The sequence below is a fragment of the Homalodisca vitripennis genome, chromosome 3 (assembly GCF_021130785.1).
Source record: "Homalodisca vitripennis isolate AUS2020 chromosome 3, UT_GWSS_2.1, whole genome shotgun sequence".
Lineage (NCBI taxonomy): Eukaryota > Metazoa > Arthropoda > Insecta > Hemiptera > Cicadellidae > Homalodisca > Homalodisca vitripennis.
The window spans coordinates 82556008-82580190 of NC_060209.1; the positions used below are offsets into that span (position 1 = coordinate 82556008).

At 35.1% G+C, this 24183-nt stretch overlaps 1 protein-coding gene across 1 annotated transcript in view; it reads right to left on the reverse strand.

The window, feature by feature from the left end:
• Positions 1–6170: 6170 nt before the first annotated feature.
• Positions 6171–24183, reverse strand: part of LOC124357119 (visual system homeobox 2-like) — a 193882-nt gene continuing 175869 nt past the window's right edge. The window contains exons 5-7 of the mRNA XM_046808589.1: positions 12560–12734; positions 8907–9151; positions 6171–8116 (exon numbers count right to left, since the gene is read on the reverse strand). Coding sequence (XP_046664545.1) covers positions 7910–8116; positions 8907–9151; positions 12560–12734 — 627 coding nt within the window. The 3' untranslated portion in view covers positions 6171–7909. The remainder of the gene's footprint in view (positions 8117–8906; positions 9152–12559; positions 12735–24183) is intronic.

The following is a 24183-nucleotide window of genomic DNA, read 5'->3' on the forward strand; positions in this document are numbered from 1 at the left end:
CTTTGGTTATTGATGTTAAAGTTTTAATGCATTACTACGTTTTTAAACTACATTTGTAAAGAATTATATAATGGAATATATTGATATAGACATAGTATTATTTATTATTTAGTAAACACAGAGGGCTGCCTGAATTTGTTATGATGCAATACAGTACTTGAACTGTTCTAAAATTGCTGATCTTTTAATGTAGGCGCTAAAGAATTTCTTACATTGCTGTCACTGGCGTTCACGACAGAAATGCGTTGACTTCTATTAACCATTTTATAACAACACATTTCCATTAAAATTTAAAGTTTTTGTCTGGAGTGTCATTTTCCTCCCGGATATATAATATAAAGTTTAAAGAAATGTATTGTGTTTGTTATTTTAAGTTTTTTTTCATACAGTATAGTAATTATGTTTGGTATATCTTTTTGATTATATATGTTTACACTTTATTCTATATTTTGGATATGAAAGAAGCCTGAACTATGAAAATAAAAAGTAACAATTAAATAAATCGGTCTGTTTTTTTATTTAAAATTTTACAGTTATTATTATGAAAGGAAAATTGTCCATGCGAAATTGATAACTAAACTGCATACATGAATTGCATCGCTAGGATTTAAAAAGTGGGCTTTTGAGTACCTTTTCCGGAAAGTCTATATTCTCTGATGAGATTATAATTTTTTTTATTGTGTAACTGAGAAGTAAGGAAGATACAGTATCAGCCAACTACTTTTTATCTATGAAAAAACATACAAAATGTTAAATTTATTAAATTTTTGTGTGTTAAGTATTTGGCATTTTAATTAAAAACGGAAAAATTATATTAGGCAAATGGCCAACTTGGAACCTCCTACAATATTGGATTCATTCAAGGTAGGTTTCCAAGTCAAATTTCAGGGGTTATTTCAGCTCTAACTTGGTGCACGTTCTTTTCAGTTACTCAACGTTGCAGTTTTTATAGCGTTGACACGCTGCGCTGTCTAGACACGCCGATGTTCAGTCTGATGTACCTCGTGCCATTACTGTGACGATTGGTCCATGGTTAGTGCCGGTGTTCAGTCTGACGTAACTCGTGCCATTTCTGTGACGATTGGTCCGTGGTTAGTGCCGGTGTTCAGTCTGACGTACCTCGTGCCATTACTGTGACGATTGGTTTGCTTAGTGCCGGTGTTCAGTCTGACTTTTTGACAGTATTTTAAAATGTAGAATTTACACATTTATATTTATATTTCTTTAAGTACAAGTATAATATGTTGGACAAAGAGGACCTGCTGAATTATTCGTGACTGGCCCATTGTTGGCATGTATTTGTGTTGCATTTCGAAAGTAAATAATGAGTTTTGGATCTCGTCTCAAGAAGGTCAAGGAGAGAGTCGGGAAAGCTTCAAAGCTCCAAGTTAGTTCCCGTTAAAAAAATGTTTTATTATGTTGTAAATATTGATTTAGTTCAATTATTTACTCAATACTCGCAAGAAAGTTTCTTGTTTCCCTTAATCTTCGAGAGGGTTTAAGAATCAATATCCTCTCCCCCGCACAGAACATATATAGTTTATACGATAAGAGTTTTAAAACAATTGTATAGGGAACCTTTCATAAACTTCTGGATGGATGTTCTAAAAATTCACATATGCTTTTCTAAAAGACTTCAGTAGCAATTAATGTGTTTTATGTTCCTGTTTTGTGTACTCTGTAGGGGATGGAAAATTAAGAGACTATAGAGAGCTTACATATTGGTATTAGACAAAATATCATGAAAATTTAGTGTACAATATCTTAAATAAATTAGAGTTGTATAATTAATAGAGAATTCCACATCAAGCTGAGGGAAATGTTTCATAAATTTCAATCAAGTGCCATTCACTTCACAAGTTTTGGCGTTTTTGACACACACCTCTTTAATATCTCTGTTAAAAATGTAGTTTTGATCAGTTACATACTTTAGTGATCGATTCGATTATTAACATGTGAAATTTCAGTAGTAGTGTTTCTCATAGTGAAACGTCTTTGTAAATGCTACACGTAAAAAAACTATTCACAGCCGTTAAAAACAGCAAACGTTGTTTTTTGCCGTTCTTGGATATCTTATGGATTACTTGAACACAGAAAATTGAAGGAAACAGGATTTTTCCGGACATTTGCCATCGTTCAGTGAAACAAGAAATCAGTAACACTACGTTTCGAGATCTGAAATCTGATCTCTTCTTCAGTTAAAGAACTAACCTAATACATAATTTCAAACTAGGTTAAAATAAACAAATCATATCAAAGCGTTGTGGCACGCATAAGTCAGGAATCACAACCACCATGTTGTTTGTCAACTTCACTAACTATAAAAACATGCACTTAATAAAAAAATTATACACAACACTAATCATAAAAAAACTGAACTACAGAATACAGGTTACAATAGCCTATGTCTGCATTCGTCTACTAACGACCTACGAGTGACCAGAGACGGCACTAGCCCATGGCAATCGTCACGGCAGACAAAAACAAGATGGCGGAAATAAAAAGCAAGGGACACAAGAATGGGCCCTTACGTTATTATTGGTTCATGCTAGATGAACTTCTTAAAGCCATATTGTGACTCCGCATTGGTTGTATCGTTTGCACTTATTTATTACTAATTGAGGGTATCCATTGCTTCTGAGATCCGATGCAACTTTCTTAAATTCCTCTTTTAATCCATCTTTATCTGAGCACAAGGTCGTTGCTCTATGAAACAACGAGTAGGCTACTCCTTCTTTGACAGATTTTTGATGGTCGGATTGACAATTTAAATATTTTTGTCTTAAGGACATCCTTATCTCTTAATACACACACATCCAAAAAGGGAAGCTTGTTTTGGACTTCCACTTCCATTGTGAGGCAGATGGAAGGAGAAATACTATTAATGTGATTCAAAAAATTATTTAATTCAATGTCTCCAGGAGAGAAAATAACAAAGGTGTCATCCACATACCTCCACCAAATCTTCGGTTTGAACTGAGCTGAAGCCTTTCGTGTGCTGTGACTCCGCATTGGTTTATTACAAATATCTGATCCGTTTGATACTTTTGGTTTTTCTTTTTAGTTAATTTTTTAGAATTGGCAACCAAATCGGCCTAATCTCGACTGATGGTTGACTGATTGGTTGGTCTGCCAATTTAATGTAGTATGTTGCCTCAATTAATTTCCTTTTAAAGAAATGTGGTTCCCGATGTATTAACCACAACGCTTTGGTATGATTTGTTTATTTTAACCTACTTTGTAATTATGTTTTAGGTTAGTTCTTTACCTGAAGAAGAGATCAGATTGCAGATCTCGAAACGTTGTGTTACTGATTTCTTGTTTCACTGAACGATGGCAAATGTCCGGAAAATCCTGTTTCCTTCACAATCCTTCCATCGTCAAAAATAACATTCAAACAAATCACAGAAAAGTGCTATTTGACACTATTTTTTGGAAAACATGATAATGTTATATTGTTTAAAATCTTAGATAACCAAAACATTCTACATTCATGAAGTTTTAATATAATAATATTTATTGTAACGCTGACATTAGTTCACAACCATAAATTATAAAGAGGCCCTAAAAATATTGCCACGGGTACTATTAATCCAAAAATTTATAAGACATTTAATTTTTACAATACAAATTCTTAAATTATACTCTTTCTGATTTGAGTGGTATATAAATCACTAAGAAGGTGTTAATTTGAATACTTTAACAGCTAAATGTTAAAATGGGTCAGATCTCTCAAAGTTATGCTATTTCGGCTTTGAGAGTAACACAAAACATTTTACACACACTATATGCTATTATTTTTACAGACTTCTAATTTGGACACTTTAAACACTAAATAGAAGAAACGACTAAAACAATATTCTCAATGAATTTAATTGTCAAATTATGATAATATAACTTAGCAGTTAAATTTGTATAATGCATAATATTGCTCTCTAACGAATCCAAAATTTGTTCTTCATTAATGTATACTTTTGATCTTGAAAAATCAATAGCTCAGTATGGGTATTTCTGGGTAAGTATGCCCCACAATTACAAAAGTATAGGTTAAACTAGTCGCCAGAAGTTTTAAGACAGTAAACAATTACAAAAACGTATGATTGCATCGAAACTCTCTTAGCCTTCGAATAAACTGAATCTGTATTGACTGAGACTTATGTATTATCCGGGCGACTGATCCGACCACTTGGGGTTGAGACTGAGAAGGCTGGGATGATCTTCAATGGGAATTCCAGGGCTGGATTTTATCTCCACTAATCCATTGGATGAAAATGTAATAAATACATCGTTAATGATGAACTAGTATGATTTTTAACTGACACCAGGGTCTCAAGAGCCTGTTAACGAAGCCTAGACCGAACCCGCGTATTTAGACACCTTATAGAATTATGCCAGTCTTTTGGCTATTTTAAATTTGATAAGGAAATTAGTCTTGTTAAGCATCAATATGCGCATCCTTATTTTTCTTTTAAAGTTTGCAGAGTTTTGGTCTGTTATCTCTTCCGGTTATCACACTTGGCCTTCTGTCTATGACTCTCAACTAGGCTGTGGTTATAAAACAATACATTTCTTAGAAACTGAAATACAAATTCTATTAAACCAATACATACCGAATAATATTTTCCCCAAACATAAATAAATATGTTTTGGCCATAAAATGTATGCCTAAAAAATAACTATACATTAGTTAAAGTTTTAAAAAGTGTGCTTAAATGTTCAGACTTGCGGATATTTTTGCACGATTATTATAAACAGGATGTTGCCATCTATAATGAAATCATAAATATAAAAATGTATTGAGAGAGACAAAATGTTTAATTAATACTTTTTGAAAGGGACCCTTCAGAATATGTAACTGCAAGTCCGCGATAAGACATAAGTGCGTTCACTATGGGTTGCAGTGTTGTCAATTCCATTCTCAACAAAACGAGATATCCCATAAGTAAAGTAAATGCGCACATACTGTAGGGATATGCCTACTCCACATCGACCTCATATTCGCTTTTTAATGCGCACTTATCCATATTAGCATTTCAAGTTAATAACTGCAGATTCTTCTGTTACTGATCCCCCTTGCAGATGATGTATGGCAGAACCAGGGCTGCCTTAAATGCGGATGAGTCACAATTCGTCAAATCGCTTTGACTCCGCTGTTGCTTAATTTGTATTTCTAGTTAACTTTAGTTTAAAGCAAACTATGTAAAACACGCAACAAAGTAAAATATGCGTTATGGTCTCGTAGATTTAAAACTAACGAGGAGTATAATATTTTTTCTGAAAAATATTTTATATATTTATATATTATATATATACAAAACTTTGTATGTATATATACAAAAACTTTCATAAAAATATTAGACTCCTCGTTGGTTTTAAATATACGAGACCATAATTTATATTTTACTTTGTAGTGTGTTTTACATAGTTTTCTGCAAACTAAACATGTAGAATTTATTAATTCATCTTTCAATAATAATATAAATCAACACACAAAAAATAATTCACTATTAGAAAAAAATTGTTATTTGCCTGGCAATATTTTATAACTAAAGATAATATGACTCAATTTCAAAAATTAAGTGATTTAATTAAAAAATTAATCCAAAGTCCTGAAATGTTTGTACTTCGTGGAAATAGTAGACCCCTACTGTAATACTTAGTTTAACAGATATTAGAAAATTAATTGTAACATATTACAACAACGTAGCTCCATAGCTTAAATAAATTAATACAAATTTGTCTGTGCACTAAAATAGTTTAAAATATGATCTCCTATTATATCAGTAAAGAGAGCACATATTTGTGGAAGGGCAAGGAAAATAAGTAAACGAGAGATTTGTTAAGTACATGTGATATTTTATTGAAATGGTTCACATCTAAACGGATACAGACTGAACATGGACTCTACTTACACCAACAAAACTGATACTGCACGAGGTACCGGCGCTTCGTACCGCCAGCGCCTGCCCCGCCCTACCGTACATTACAAAAATATTGTTGCTAGCGTGAAATAGTCAAACTTCGTTGTGGTCATTCAGAGCACGTCTAGTCGCTGCACTCTCGGCTCGGCAAACAATCAGGCTTGAGAACAAACTAAATTATTATACAATTTCAATATTATTCCTTAATTATATATATAACGTGTTTATATATATATATATATATATATATATATATATATATATATATATATATAAACATTTTTTATGATTGTGCGTTTACAATCGTAAAGATTAAGCAAGAGTAAAAGGCTTTCGTATTATAACTAAAGTACTTTTCTCATACATTTTGAATTTAATATTTATTTCATTCTTTTCCGGATCATGTTTTGTCAATTAATTTCATTTACTTATTTGAAAATTTATTATAATTTTAGTGATATATAGCTTTTTAATTCTTAATTTCATAAAACTGTTTATCTGTAATAAATTTGGTATGGTCTGCTGTACATAAAATGCATATTGTTTCGATTAATTTAAAATTAATATTATTTCTTTAAATTGTTATCATTAACAAAATATACTATCCATTAAAAATAGGGTATATTCATTCACAAGTCTGATTGTTTAACGACTGCTCCAATTATTATTTAACTTTGGATTTACACCTGTACGGTACAATGTGCCAAACAAACCTAATAAATTTTTGATTCGGATTGTAAAGCTAAATTCTATATAACAAAATTAATTACATAATAGAATACAAAATACACTTGAAATACTTTATTCGCTGTTGACCGTCTATTTACATTAGTTGCTTTATAATGTACAATTCATTATTACCAATAAAATATTACAAATACGCCGCAAATATTGCACTTAGAAAAGTAGTAGTAGTTAGCCCGGCGCCCGCTGTCACTTGAGTCACTATCACTTCACTATCACCGTCACTTAGTAATTAGTCTGTTTTCTTCGTTGTTTAAATACAATACATTAGAATGTATGAACGTCATAAACCACTAGAGGAGAGCTTGTAAAGTACAGATTAGCTTATGGTAACTTAAAATAGGAAGAAACGAAAACTTAATAAACAATAATTTTTTTATTAACTAAACAATTGATATCTCAAACAGACTGATTAGTTGGGATTGTATTAGCTAAGGAAACAGTTGTCTCGAACAAATAAATACTTTTTAGCCATTAAGGTATGTTTTGATATTGAAAGATAAAATAGTATATTGATATTTTTGTTTTATTATTAATTGACATAAGTTATAGGTACGATGATTTTGAAAACCCAATTTACAAACATTTTGAATTGAAAAGGGACACAAACTTTCTTGGTATAAGAGATATAATTATGAAAAGTGTAGTTTTAGTTTGAGAAATCATATATAAAGTTGTACCCAAACAGATATATCTACAGTAATATACTCAACAGTAGGTTTATAAATCATATTTTAAATACAAATAACAATTTAAATTCATAAACCAAACACAAAATACTTTAAAAAAATCTGAATTAAAATAATCTAAAGTTATTAAACACAACAGAAGTATTAGCAATAAGAGATCTTCAAATTAGATTTATCAACACATTTTTCGAAGATTTAATGACAAAAGTGTTTAATATAATCACAAAATATAAACTGTGCTTATGATAAAGTTAATAAATTCATATTTTCGTAAGTGCCAATAAAAATCGAAAGCTTTATCAATCCTATCGTGTGTTGGACGTCAAATATTTCCCTGTTGGTCACAATAAGGTCAGAGGACGGTGTCTTCTACAGACACCTTTCGGTTCTCGGTGGATAACGGAAGAAAACGTTAGAAATCGCTAACCACGAACGGTTCACCGCCATCAAACGTCAAAGCTGAGCTGGAGCTAAGTAGGTCCTGAGGAAAGTCCGCACTCCTCGAGCCACTCAGTCCTGGCGCCGGTTCAGCTCGGTCTCTGGACGCTCCTCGGGTCAGAAGAGAGACGATGAGGTGTCCGAAGAGGCGACCTCAGGCCCGGCCCCAGGCATCGGTACCGGCAGGTGGTGGAGGCTGTTGGCGTTGGCGTCGCAGGGGTTGCCCATCCCCACCCCTTGCATGCGGCTCCTCATCAGCTGGTTGTTGACCAACATGAGGGCGTCCGCGGAGAGGCTCAGCAGCTTTGCGCTGTGTTCCTGCGCCTGTAACAGACGGAGTTTAGCTACACCTCGTCTTCAAAAGATTTGTAACAGGTGCAATAACAAACCATCATCATCGATCATACTAACAGTAATTCACAGGAGAAAATGATGGTTGAGAAGTAAAACGTTCAAGGGCTAAATCGATTTGTAAGATCCAAGCACATCAAAGACCACACTCTAAGAAGTAATCATTCAGATTTCTTGTCTTATCTATTGTGTTATTCTAAAATGTTTTTGTAAAGTTGTCTTGTTTATTGAACAAAAACTTAAACCAATGAATTTGCTCAAACTTACTTTCTTGTCAATCAATTCACTGAATCAAACTGTTGAACGACGCTTTATACAAAACGACCTGTAGGTGTTAATAAATTTCAGGTTTTGGACGTAGTATTATTGTGCTCCTAGAAATGTCTTAAAGGACAATTTTTGGCAGGTAGTATTAATAGTTAAATCATAAAAACTACAACCACATTTTCTTCGTAGTTTGAAAATGTAACGTTCGATTAATTACTATTCTTTTAATAATTGTTCAAAGTTGTGTATCATAACTGTGAGACATGTAAAAAGCTATTGGTGGATTTACGTTAGAATATATCTGTTTTTACGATTTAGTAAAGTTTTGTTTATTTAGCTTTGTAAGCTTTTTCGAAACCTATCTGTGACACGTAAAGAAACCAGGTTTGAAGTTGGATTTTAATTCAGGCCTACACTATCTGATTAAGGATCTTTTTATTTTTCAATCTTCCTCACCATAGCTTTTGTCCTTATTGAGTGAGTAATGCTGTCTCACCTTTGCCCTAAGGCAGGCGATGGAGTTGTTTCGGAACTGCTCGGGGTCTGTCCGGCCCATGTCCTGAGGCAGCCTGAGGTCCTGCTCTTGTCCTTTATCGCCGTTGTGGCTCGGAGGCCCACTCAGTTCGCTCTTGGAGGATGTAGATTCCTGGTGGTCACCGTCATCCTCCTCTTTGTCGCTGGTTGTACACGTGTTGTCATCCTTCAACTGATCTGCGGCCTCCAGCGACTTGCGATGCATGCCTAAGACATAGAATTTCCGTTAGTTACAATGCAGCAAATGAACTGTGCTATCAATAGCGTATTTAAATACTCAACAGGGCAATCTGTTGATTGTAATTGTGGATTAGTAACTACTCCTCTACAACCTAAAAGTACGCTATTAAGGACTAAGCAGAATTCTACTTTGTTCTACAGAAGTCTACTCTAAAGGTATTAGCCTGCAGTCTGCATAAACCCATCGCATTGTAATCATTATAATGAGACTTTGTATCTGGCGGAAGTATAACTTAACTTATTTTATAAGAATGGGGTTTGGGTAACGGTCCTATCTTATCTTATTTTGAAATGTCCTTAGTCTTCAGTGTGGAATGCACAAAGGAAAAATCTTAACCTAGTATCTATCACGCAATAAAATAGAATTCTAGAGGGTGTGATAAATGCCTGAGAGATCAATCTAATATTAGAATGTATACAAACGTATGGAGCAGTCTTGGTGGTTTTGGTGAGTGTAGGATAACAAAACGGCCCTACGTTTCTACGAGTAGTTTGGGAAGCTAAGCTTAAACTCTTATCAAGACACTTTAAAAATTTTGTTTAGAATCCATTGTTCAGTATCAATCCAGGATAAAATTTAAAGGGAAATAAAAACAAATTTTATTTTATTGAGTTGGTGATTCAAAGACTAGGGAATCAAAGATTTAAGAATTATGTCAACAAAATAAAATAAATTTGAACAAAGTAGCGTACGCTTCATGTATAGCATTTGGAGATAACATTATCAGGCCCCCTAAAACCACAAAGAATGGTTATTGTAAAATTAATTATGGTGATGATTTTACACCATTATTAATTTAAATAACATGTGTGTCGTTAATCAAATTTATATTAAATAGGTAATAAGTAAGCTTGTTTGTGAAGTTATGGCTTATCGTTCACCCTTAACCAAGTAAACTGAGTTATCTCGTTACCATGTAATCAGCCTGGAGGCACGTGTGCGCTTATCTGAGACAATCTAGCTAGCTCGCCCGCCTCACCCGCCGAGCCACACTCGGTAGTGGGGGTATTTTTGTGTTCCGGATATTGACCAACCCCGGGGCGGACCTCCCCCCTCCCCACAGTGGCGGGGTGGGAATAAAACAAAGCCCGGAGCGTCTAACGATGATATGTGAGGGAGTGCGCGATTACGCGCTTTTTCTTCCATTTCGGGTCCCAGATGACGCGGTTTAACATTTTCTGGATTGTTTGCGGATGGCCCGAGATACCTTAATTGTGTGAGTGCATTTACTGCCACTCTGGTGCCGAGGGTGTGGTACTCTACACATGCTTTTCGCAATTAGTGGGAATCATATTAGGTTACAACATTCGCCTCCTCAGAGCCACCCACCCCCTCCCTTCCTCCCACGCCAAATCGGGGAATAAAATGCTCGCTTTAAACACCACGTTTTCTTACATTCTGTGGTTACGTAATAAGCTAGGATCAGACATCATGATGTAGGCCTACCTACCGTACTGCCCGCTTATTCTCAAAAATAATGTTATATTGGTAAATATGGGCCTGAACAAACTAGGATTTGGCATACATCCTACATTGAAGGAAAGTAAATTTGACTCGAATCTTCATTAACTTTTGGAAGCGAGTATATTTACTGACTCCTACGTCAAATAGTTGCTATCCTGATCATAAAACTAAGTAACTCTAAATTTCATGATTAGTGTTTTTGGTTTGCCCTTACCAATATAATTTATCAGTGATCACAAAACCCCATCTAATCGTTCAAACGGCTAAAGATGCACAATTCTTTTTCATTTTAAGAACGTTATTTTAAATAACTGGTCACAAATTATTTTGTTAGGGCCTACATGGAAAACTGTAGAAATTTATAAAATAGAATCTTAAAAAGTAATGATATAGTATTGTCGTTTTTGTCTCTCTATTTTGCCTTTTAATGGAGAAGTATTTTAAATTTGAAAGAATCGGGTACAGTAGTTACTAAATAATATAAAACTAGCCTACTCATCGTTTCCAAGAGATCTATATAGGCGTTGGGACATGGTGAGGGTTGGAGCTAGGTTTAACGTTTGGTGACGATTATGTTGAAACGTAAAAAATCCTTCCGCAACGCAAAGTCCATAAGGGCCAATGCCAAGCGTGGCCTTGCAATCCTCGTTAGTAATAATGTCAGACCTATTTTGTATACTAAGTTATAACAATCGTATTTTAAGTTATTACTTGTATTGTGTTATCATAACCTTGAAACAACGTTTTACTCAATAGCCTAGTTCCTATGCGTTAATGTTTAATATTTAAAATGTATGATTACTAAATATGAATGTGAGGAATACATTTATCACCTGTAATTTTGTATGTCTAAAACGTGTGTTTTCGAAATCAGCACTAAGCTGAAGCGCCTCTTAAATTAAAAAACATTAGAATAAATGTAATCAGACCATATTTAAATCGCCTCCTTAAGAGACTTGATTTTAAGTCCTTGGTTTATGATAATATCCAAGAAATTATAGAAAGGTTACAAAGGAAATCGGACGTCTTGAAGGAAATAAGAGAAACACGTATTGATATTTTGTAAAACGGAATATTACGAATTTATTCATGAAATATTGGTCAACAAAAATTACTTCAGTTAATCTCATGGTGGAAAGGGCTTTCATTGTTTATTTTGTGTTCTAATACTGATAGCCAATTTGCATTGCATTGGAACATGATATAGTTTCTCGTGAAGAGAGTGGAGTAATTTTACCCGGGAGAGAAAGCGGTCGTCAGCCTCAATCAGTACTTTTGTTGTTGGTCGAAATTTGAGGGTATAGAAGGGTTAAAGATATACACAACTTTCTTTCTAAGATAACATTTTTATTAGCTTGGTACAACTAAAAGCAACCGTCGGACATGATAATTAAAGTTAAATTAAATTCAGGTAACCCTATTAAAGCAGAAATGTTTATTTAGTGGTTAGATTTAGTCTCTTTTTTCGTATGTTTACGCTAATATGAGTATGGTGTTTGTGTTTGACGGTTGATTTTAAGTGTATCAAGCTACAATACTGTGATCCGAGAAACATAATGGTTTGATATATCTAATACGGCTGGCGATTGGTTTATTTCTAAGTGGAAATTCCTCATTGATTTCACGAAGAATTAGATTGTGGGTCTAAACAATGCAAATTGGCCTTGGGCACCTAGACTATACAAATTAGTCTATAATTTTGAATTTATTATTGGAATTTCAAGTAGTGGATCTACTGTCTGGCGAACCAATGGAGAAGACCTTGTCTGCATAGAGCACTAAAGCAAATTACCGTGGGATCTTTTTCACGACTCCACACAGTGTCCCGTGGTGGACCCCGAGGCTGATAGGGGGAGGACGCCAGCCAAGATCATACTTACTACCGGAGTGAGTGTGTGAGTGAGCCGTACCTAGCAGCCAGGGGGCGACACACTCGTTCTCCTTCGCGCTCTTGAGTATGGTCTCTGGAAGCGGCAGGGAGTGCCGCACCATCGCTCCGTACAGGCCGTACTCCGCCATGATGGTGGATCTGCCCCAGCACTTCTCCGTCTTCCGCCACTTCGCCCTCCTGTTCTGGAACCATACCTGCAACAAACCGTACGGATCCTTAGGACATGGAGTACCTCACAATTCATAAGCTTTAAGGATTAACGTGTTCTTCCTTTGAATGTTGACGAGCTTCTGGACATCTCTCGAAGTACATGTCCAAGCAGAGCGTAATAAGCTGCCGATATAAAGAAGTTTAAGGTAGATGTTAGTTTTTAAATTTCCCTTAATATTCTATATCGTAATTTGATTTTGGGTCAACGACCATTAAACTGTATATTTACGATACTTCCTGGATAATGCCGATGATATCCTCAATAGCGAGGATGTGATATTCTCACTAGTAGCGAAAATCAGTTATTAGTTCCACAGTATTGTTACATTCAATTACCTGATTCATATCTTAGGTACTGTTTCACTGTGTTTTGAAATAAATTATATAATATTAATAATCATAGTACTCATTTATGATGTATCATGAAACATATAATTACTGAAATAGTGTTCAAACTCGTGGGGAAAATGTCGTTTTCCAGTGCTCGTATTTTTAAAGTGTTCTAACCAGGAATCCACATTTCCACTCTAGTTTTGAAATAGCCTACACTACTGAATTGCGAGAAAAATTTTTTCATCATAAAATCCACACTTTAGCAAATTAGTATTGTCACTATAACTGAGTTGGAGTTCAGGTTCGAGGAATGGTTTAATAGAAGGTAAAGAAAACGCCCGTTAGCCTACTTCATGTCACATGCTACTTAAGGTGCATATCAATCCACACCTTACATGTGAACTTATGTGGTTGTTTACACCATCGTTTGACTCTGAATTTCTGGGATTTGTCTCTAAGCCGGATTCTAGAGGAAGTTATCCAGCTTTAAAATTGCCGTATTTTAGATTATCGTAAGCCTGAAGGCTGTCTTGGATGTGTAAGATTGTGAATTATTCACACTTCCTGACTTTAATGCATCACCCGTCATCGTTCTTCATTAAATCAATCTTCAATTCTTCTGACCTGTGGTAATTAGATCTACTTATATGGCATTGTTATAACATATGTCGGTAATCAACTCGTTTAAATGTAAAATATACAAACACTCTGAATACTATTCATTTAAGTTACCAGTTTGTGATGTAAATGGTTGTAATTAAGCGTGATTAAAATTAAAATGCTGGTATTAAACGTATATAACTGAAAACTTACGAAATATAGTAATTAGAAGTACGCTTGCTTTAAAAAAAATAGACCATATAATAAGAATGGAAGAAACCTCAAATATGAAGTTACTTTTCTTAATTTTTTTTATTTGAATTTTTCCTAAACTTTTTCGATTTGTTCTTCATAATTATATATGGTAGGTACTCCAAATGGCAAATCCCACAACTGTTTTTAGTAAAGAAACATTTCCTGAATTGTCTGCTGTTAACAAAAGAGTCACTAACTTATTTTTGTGGCATAAACAATTAATTGAACTAAAATATTCAAAACAGTTGTGGGATAGTACTATATTCGTAATCTTTATGCGCGTTAAAGAGTGAAAAGAAAGTTGACGAATTGTAGAAGGATAAAAACGAGACCCAGAATAAGATACGTTTTTTTAAGGGGGAATTGGTGTTCAATAAGAAAGTAATAATATTGATTCTGAACTATAGTTCAGTGACTATGTTATTATTGTTTTATAGCCGTCGTAAGACAAAAACTAGTTTGGGTGTTGTAAACAACAAAATTATTATTTATTTATATAGGATGATCACAAATTTAATGTTATGTATGAGAAGAAGTAATACCATTTCTGAAAACCTATCTTACCGGCAAAAGTAGCTCCCCATCTCGGGCGTGAGTAATTCCAGTTAACTAGGAGCCGGTGGCAGTATCGACTAAGTAATTAGTCCGGTCATTAGTCAAGACAAGGTAACATTAATTAGTGTCTAATTACAGCTGCGGTTATTGATGACCGTGTCTGCAGAGCTGCTGCGGAGCTCATTGCCAATCAGATGTTTTGTGTGTCGTGTATCTGCCGTCTTGTTTGTGCCTGTCACCTTTTGATCAACCAGGGTCATTAGAGGCGGTGACAAATTATCGAGTTTGTCAGTCTTTAATACCTTTGATCGCAATATTGGCACGTCGATTAGGTGAATTTATATTCACTGCTTTGTACATGAAATACATGAGAAGTTATGATTGGATCAATTTACATCTTTCTCCTTTCATCCTCGATATGTCCTGTGGTCAGATAGAAAGAAAGACGGACAGTCACAAGTTCATCGTTACATTCTCTCCAATAGTAAAGAAACTGTGTCAGCATACAGAGTCTCTTCAATAACGCTCAGCCAAATTCTCGGGTTGGGTATGCACAATCATGGAACATTCTTATCTAGTAGAAATAAAGTTTCATGCACAATTTAAAGTCAACAGATGAAATCTTTCTAGGGGTTTCTTTCGACATAATGCGTTCCCATTTTTGTTCATTAAATTATGTTCCATTGCATTGTTAGTTAAGGTGAGCTAGGGAGAATACTACAATGTAAGAGTGCGCTGAAATCAAATATTGCACCAAGTTTTAAGATTGCATTTTCAATCTTTTTCTTTTGCTACTCTGCTATTTTCTCGTTGCAATAATGGTATCCGTAAGACCAATTTGAAAGTATTAGCGCTCAGCCAAGCCTATGGAGTGACATGCACCATTATCGATCTCAGTGATTCTAATATATAAACGAAGGTTTAGGCAAAATTAAAAACAGTTATAAGTCAGTTTGTTTTCAAAATATCGTGCGGGCGAACAGACAGACTGACATGCAGAAATTATTGGTTCTAATAACTCTCCAAATAATTTAATAATTTCAGATTTAAATTCTCCTAGCTGTAGAAGGATAATACAAGGGAAGCTGCAGAATAATCAATAAATCAAGGTACAGGAAATGAATATACAAATATAGAGCTTGTTCTACTCTAACGATTTCAAAACCTCATACCCTCTTAATTTACTAGCATCCTCAATATCCTTAGAATTTACTCACGAGTTATTAGGACGTGTCCAATAATGTTTGATTAAGACAGTTTAAAATAATATTGACCATGTTGGTTTTTTGTTTGTGTAATACAGTGAAATACTAAAACAAACCTGTTATTTGCAAGTTTTACTCTTTGAAAAACAACAAAATAATAGACTTAGCACTCTTTCCACCCTGTATTGAGAGTAGGTAACCCAGTTTACCGTACTGGAGATGATACATAGTTTTATTTTTTTTATTTTTCCAGAGTAACGTAAATTTTATATTGTAAAATGTAACGTTTTACACAATTTATAAGTTAGTACGTATGTAAAAGTAATGTTCATTAACTATTTGGAATTGTATTGGAACATGTAATCAAATTAGTTTTGAAGAAGATTCGGTTTTTTTCAATTTGATTTTTAACTTATAGTTGTCAGTAGGGCTCACACTGATGAAGCAGTACGTGGGTTTCAATGGAATCGGGACCACTTCCAAGAGAATCGTAGAATATTGTCCACTTCATATATTTTTTATGTCCGATACACATTTTCCGCTTTAGATATATGTTTGAATATGCAAAGATGCACTACTTTAAGCGGTGAAGCATTGCTTAAACACCCATTGGATCCTCCAACGACTGAATTCCCTTTCTCCATAACCAAGCTTTCAAGCCCAACCAATGGTTTGGCAGGAGAAAATGCACAACGACACAATAACGTTTGTCCCACGCAAATCATTTGTCCCGAACTGAGCCAACTCCTGCTTCGTTCTGCAGTCCCACATTGACGTTCACCATAATACCATTTATTAATCACACAGATAATGGTGACCGGAGTACAATACGTGGCCCGGACTTCCGACTGTGCATCATCATTATCTAATGGAATCAAAACCTCGGGCGGCGACCGTTCCCACGTAATCGAACCCGGGGTCAGTCAACATCGCACTTGTTCAAAAAGCCCCGAAGGAATCGGATAATGATTAGGTTTGCGGCGCGCGGCAGCCACGCGCCCTGCCTCATTATAAGTGTATACATGGAGGAGACGCGGGAAAATCGGCGCGGCCGGCAATAACAGGCACCCTGCCGTGCAGCGCCGACGGCCGAGTGTTTAATCCTCTGGGATTGTGGGGTGTACGGGCAGATGGTTACAGTTACCCTTGTACTACAACCTGTGACTGGGGTTAGGGTTGTGGCTGTAGATCTGACGCTTCTAGAGTAAACATGCCGATTACTGGCTGCAAGACAATCGGGACGCTCCAACTGCTGTGTTATATTTATTAAAAGTATTAAAGCCATTATATTGACCCTTTCAGCCCCAGATTCACCTAAAATCTTTGGATACTATATAACAACACCAATGAAAGTACTAACAGAATTAGGCAAATTTGCGGATAGTAGTTTTAAAAACGTTACCTAAAATCGTGGAATATTGTATTGTATAAGTATACTATAACTTTGCAATAAAGATAGGCTAGGTTATCATAAAATTAATGAGTATCATAATTGTTCCTTTATTTAGTCTTGTGTAGTTTTAGCAGAATATATTTTATACTCAACCGAACACTCGCTTAGTTCGATAGCAATAACTTCGGGTTACCTATGTCCTTAAGGTTATGTACGAGGTATATTTTTAAAGGACGATAGATGTTTATCAAAATGGCTCAATTGAAGTTGCAGTTGATTGATTAGAAACAGAGAAGGAGTCCAAGGATTATCTACATCTTAGAATAACAATTTAACCAGGGAAAAATTGACACGCATTTCTTTCTCACTCGTTAGTCAATCAAATTCTAGAGTACGCAAGCACCGTCTCCTTACTCAGTTGGCCTTTCGCTGGAGTCCAAGAGGAGATTTCCAAGTTTGGTGAGAGGAGTACGGCAGGGCGTTATTATACAATCCTGTTTCACCAATCTGACCTCAATCTCCAGGATCTCCATAGAGTTTTTGATATTATTATTACAAACTCTTGAATGGACATCATTAATACTTGTGACTCGTGTAGTCCGCTTCAGTGAAGACAATGCGATAAAGCATGAGTATCTGTTGCAAAAAAGACTCATTTAAAGACAATTACATTACAATTAAAACATTTCACTAAGTTATTGTTTAGTTACTTCACTCAAATAGTAATCAATAAAACATGATAATTTTGGGAAGATAATATGATTATTCATTTATTGGTTTTCTCTTCAAACTCACATTAAATATAAATAACCTTGTTATTAAACTATAATGGAAGTGAAGAAGACATAACATCGTTTATCCGTTTATTTTTATACTCATCAATACTAAAAAACATACACTCACATTTCAATAAAGGGATTTAATTCCGTAACGATATCTTACAAAAAGGATCCTTCGCCTGACTATGGTAAAGATTATTAATGGAATAAAGGAATTCCTACAACCATTTCCACGTCAGACTCAAGGAACAAGTTACTAAATGCCGGCAGAATAAATTGTTTAAAAAGTTCATTTCTTACACAGTCCCAAATGGTTCGCAACCTTTTATCTTCTTAAAGCACATCACTCACTGCCGTTACAATACACCCACGGAAATCAAAGTCGGAAACTCATTCATCAAATCTTTAAGCTTTTACACCAAACTCATGCATAATTATAAGACAGTTGTTAACTTCCTTCAACGATTCGAGAGGGGTTTCAATCGGACCTATCAAGGTTAGACACGTGAATGGGGATCTTGGCTCGGCCAAACTTGTATTGAATGACAATAATGAGCCATCCATCTATATTTAAACTGTTAGCTCAAGTTAGCTGCTGACGGGTGACGGCTGTTGTAATGAGCCAGGGCGTGGTCAGTGGTCAGATCAGCACGGCCGTCCTGCCTCTGCTCCAGCCAATCAATCTCTCCTCTTGGCTTGATCGCATTAGTCCCCCTTCCCTCCCAAGGCTCTGTCTCGACCTCCGTCGGTCAAACGGATCTGCTGACTCCATCTTATAGCCAGTTGTCTCGCCTGGTTGCTTCTATTCCGTGAGCTTTCTTTGAGACTTCCAGCTCTCGTCGATAACGTTTCTCGGGCATGGCTCTTGTAAGAGATCGCTTTGACAGAGTTTCAATAACGCTTCTCAGCGTTTGAGAGCGAAACAATTACCGACTAAAAGAAGTTACATTCTTCATTCAGCCTATACTGAACCAAATTATTATTAAATCCCAGTGATTGAAAAAATCCTGTAATTAATCATCTCAATGTCTGGGACTTTTTCTTTAGCTCGACCTTTTGTCTTAATGTGTTACTTACTGAAGTTTGTTTCGCAACGAAAATTGAGTTGTTGCTAATGTATAAAATTAATTTCTTATTATTTAAGCCTATGCAAAATGTCCAATAAAGCTCTGATATGGTCTCATAATTCTTATAGACAAAAACGAACTTTAGAACAACTGATTGGTGTTACATTAAAATTACTACTACATTTAAACTTAGTTTAAGTTGTAAAAATAGTTGTAATTTTTTACGTTTATGGATATATCATAATTATTAATGCTATAATCATAAACACGAGTTTTTACAGAAAATGTTAATTTTTGTACCTTTCTAATTACTCTCAATAGCCTACAACCGGTACTAGTTTACTTTATTTCATCTAGATTGTAGATATGTGTTAGTTATCCACCTGAGATGGATATTAGGTAACAGATCACATACATAATGATAATAATATTTTGTATCACTTAACGATGTACATTTCCAAACAAAATCAGATCGGCTTGACAAAACGTTTTTAATTTAATAAGTAAAAGTACACCATAACAGAATTTTACGTGATCAAAGTAACATGGTTAAACGAATAATAAGAAATATAACAAGTCGAGAGGTCACGGATAGGTAAACAAACATTTGCAAATAGGTTTGGACCTTTTACCCTAAAAAACGTTTAGATTGCATGATTACAATGCTACTGTCATAGAATGAACCCTCTTAGGAATAATAAAAAAGAATGAATCTACATTTTGTAAAGCGTTCACCAAACCAACTGTAATGGCCTTGCTGAAAGTTTTGGGCATCAATTACATCCCATATCTTACATTAGAACCAGAACATTCAGTCGCGGTCTGGTGTGCCATAATTAACCTCAGTCCAACGCTGACGACATGTTGGCCGTTTTAATCAACTTTTTGCCCGTTCACTCCGATTCCAATTAACGGGGGAACAGTTTTATCAACTCAATCAACCAAAATTAATAACTTGCCGGTGAACCACCTACCATGAAAGCAGTAATTAGATTACTAGATCCACCTCTCGTTGTGATGGACTCATTATCATCCTTTAATGGCAAAATTATTCTAATAGCAATTCTGCGCTATGAGTTAAAATGTACGTGTAATTATCGACGATAAGCGATAATTTTCATCAAATTGTCGATGATTTATTTTGCCAATAGGCTAGTGGATTCGTTTAACTGGGATTTATAACTTGTATTACTTAATAATGTTATATGCTGTTATGTATTACCTAGGCGTTACCTGTAAATTCACAAACCCCAGTGCCTTTTCTGAGTCGACTGTATAAATGTGTCTCTTGAATTACAATAATTCAAAGTATTATGGGTCGAAGCCCTGAAGTCAGACAGAAACACAGTTTTATAAGCCATTACGAAGTACATTATTTGGTTATCTAAATTCTTAGATTTTACTAGTGAATATTTTATCATGAGGTAACATTAATATTAGTTCTCTGAGCACTTGATTTTACATTTAAGAAACCCTTAAAGTTAATGGGGAGTGTTTATCTTTTGTTACGATACCGTATGTTAGTTACTCACTTTTTCTTGATATTATTTTGTCTGGGGTTATGTTTACGTATATTGTTTATTGTTAAGTTCATTATTCTCTCTACTGTACTCATTTTTATCTAGCCTATCACTTGTATCACCGAGGTGTAATATATCGCTCGGCTATGTACTCATGTTGATTCACACAGTATTTACAGCAAATGCATGATACATTTCATCATATATTTAACTGTTTTTATTTTACCATATCTTAATAATGTTATATCTATCTATATCCTAGTATACTAGGTTAAAAATGTAATACCTAAATATGTTTCACTGATTGGTTCATTGTATGATTAGTTCAATTAAATATATTGTAAATCTCTATTTTTAACGAAGGAAACAGATTGTAAAGTGGTTTGTAAGGTTAGGTATCCGTTTGAGGAAGAGATCAGATTGCGGTTTTCGAAACGTAGTGTTACTGATTTCTTATATCACTGAGCGATGGAATCTTCAATGACAAGAAAAATCCTATATTATAACATCCTATGAAATCATTTTATCTACCAGGGTAGAAATCTAAGTGCAGGGAGAAAAATAAGAATTTTGTTTTTTTATAAAATAGGCTATAACAAAATTATAGTGTCCGATAACAAAAATTCTTAGCAGCTTTATCCTACCAGAAATAATCTTTTTTCAAATTTTGAAGTTGTGTAGGCTATCTGCCCTAAGTCTCTTACGTAAAATACTAAGTAAATAACTGCAAGATAAGGGTCGGAGTCTACAGCAAGCCGGCGACAACTGCCCCTCACGGTAGACTACCCTGGGGCCGTTGTCCTGCCGCACGTCCACCCTTACTTCAAAGCACCCACTAGGAACATCCCCAACTGCGGTAGACGACCGAGCGGACCCTCTTCTCTACACCAGAGTAAAATCCCAATAGGGTTAATTTAATCGGCGATCAACAGATGTAACGAACAAACATACATGTAAACCAAAATGACAATGTTTTGAGCGAAAACAACCTAAATCAAATCGATAGTGGAAAAAGTACTTGTAAAACTAATTGTGTTAGTTTTAAAATACACCTTGATTGAGATAATTATAAAAACGTATATTTCTTCCTGTGTTATTTCATAATCTTTGAATTAATGAACTAACTTCGAATGAAAATCGAAAGTATAGCTGTTTATAAAAGTAAACATAAGACATATTGTACAAAGGAAAAAATAAATATTCGCGTATAATGTTTAGTTAAATAGAAATATTAACTGTAAAAACGTATGTTGTTGTCATAACATTTATAGACCCAAAGAGTCAAACAAACTAAACAAAACGAGCTGAGAAAACATTGCAAAAGTACCAAAAGGCAGAATTTACTGCTAATGAACTGGGCCGTAACGTAACGGAAAGCATTTATTGGGGTTTAAGTACCAGACATTTTAGGCAAAAGTGTTTGTTTTCACCGTTCGAACGCCGCGCGCCCACATTATTGGCGCGCTTCAGGGCAGTTTCCGGGGCGAAAATTAAAACTGCCTTCGTTAATCTTTCGGAGAAAATCACTTAGACGGTAACGGCTAGTATTAAAAAAGCAGCTGTCCGAGGAGTGGTAGTGGCGCATTCTTCGGGGGTAGGGGACACTGACCACCCCCCCCTGACCCCGCCTGCCCCGTAGCAATTACAAGACCCATTCGTTACCCTGTCGCACACCAGTAATTGATTTCACTAAGTATTGTCCCATAAATACTGCCGGCCCATTTGTTACCAAGCCTCACCCCTTAAATTAACCCTCCCTTTTTGTGTATTTCAAAAACAAACTACTGTCAGATCGATGTCTACTTGATAAAGGCCAGAAAGATCAGACACTACGAACACAGTATAAAACGTGTTTAAAACCGTAACTCTGAGTTTCACGGAGCGAAATAAATTGTTGCACTTTGTGATTTAAAGTGAGAATGGTGCTAATTGAAATAAACCCCAAAACATATAGTATATCTTATAGTAAAAATGAGTAACTCGAAGTTTTATGTAAAAATTTGCTTCCATTAGCGCTATGTCTATCAGGAATTACCAAAGTATAAATACGACTTAATCGAAAGGACGAAAAGGCAAAACATATTGATACAGTTACTATAGAATAATATTAAATTCAAGTAATTTGTATATGCATTATATCCAGAATGACCAAACAACCGTTTTAATTTGTTCAGATACTCATAATGGTGGTGGGTGGACTTTATTTGTGTTTAAGGCACATGCATGAAAATTGGTGAGACCTAAATTATGGAACATTGAAATATTCATTGTTATCGGAGTTAAACTAGGTATGATACAAATAAGAAGGTGATTACTATCAAAACTATTTATCCTCAGAGAGATTCTACGAGATTTTATACATTTTTGGGCGGACAAAACCATGTAAAAATATCGTGTCTGTAACTTTCTGTCTGTGAGGTTTAGCGGGTCTCTAGCTGTGATTAGCGCATGCTCCTACTGTTACACCACAAGAACGAGGTTCATGTACTAAACTGTGGTGCGTGCCTGAGGAGGCGTAGTAACTACTGTTCATTGTCCTGTTAAACATCAGAATATCTAGGAAAACGTTCTTTGATGTAGGGAAAATTGAGTTTCGAATATTCTTTCAATGAAGACGAGTTTGTCCTGAAAGGGAAGTTATTGATTGAACAATGGGTAGCTCTCAGTCTGAGGCACGTCACCCTTGCGACTCATTGACCCAACATGGTTTCTAGATTAGAAGTCGTAAGTTAATTTATTCCAAGAGTTGAAGAATGGTGACCCCTTGTCTGGTTGTTTTGATATGCTCCACAGACAGAGCTTCCAGCAATTTCCTTCTTTTAGATGCCAGCGTTACACAGTCAAAGAGGCTATGCTCCGCAGTTTCAGTTTCCTGTCTGTAAAAGACACAAGGGTTCATCGTCATAGAAACCTACCTTTGATTGACCTTTGACTCCTGAATTGGCCAGTAAGGAGGAAAGTAACTACCCTCCTCAGGTTATCTCTACCCAAACCACTCAAGGACCCGGCAAACGCAGCATTGGGGTCCTGAAAGTTTCTTGCCGTCAATTAATGAATTAAGGGAAGCCATTACTAAAACGAAGTGCTGGAAGAAAAGCATTCTTAGAACCAAGTTACTAGAAGTTCTTGGTCTTCAGAGGTTTCTAAAGCACCAGAATTAGTAAATGGTTAATTTTGAGGAGAAAGTTGGAGTCAGATGTACCTATGTAAGTGGTTTAAAAATTATCATTATTTATCATAAATGTAAGTGGTTTAAAAAATTATCATAATTTTATCATTTTTTTTCGATATTATGAATCCCGGGGTGGAATAGTAAGCTATTGATGGAGGGCTTGCGGACTATTTACTTCTTTCCGGAGTACTAAAATTCTCTCCTCCTTCTCATGAATGGCAAAAGTATTAATACTAAAAAAGAAACAATATTGAAAATTTACTTCCAGCAACACAACAAATTATTGTTTTTAGCATAAACAAATGTGCTACTGATACAGCCACCAACACATGTATAACATTCGTGATACTGTCATTGAGTTCCTATCTTATGATTAGTTATAAACAGTACGGTTAGTTTATTGCAGCTGATTTTAATTTGTATTTCATTGTTTAATTACTCTTGATGCGTCGAAAACAATTAATTGTTGTTAATGGTGTTAATCGGTGCATGTTTTCATAGGTTGCATATATATCATTATATCATACAAAATAATGGCTAAAACATACAATGCT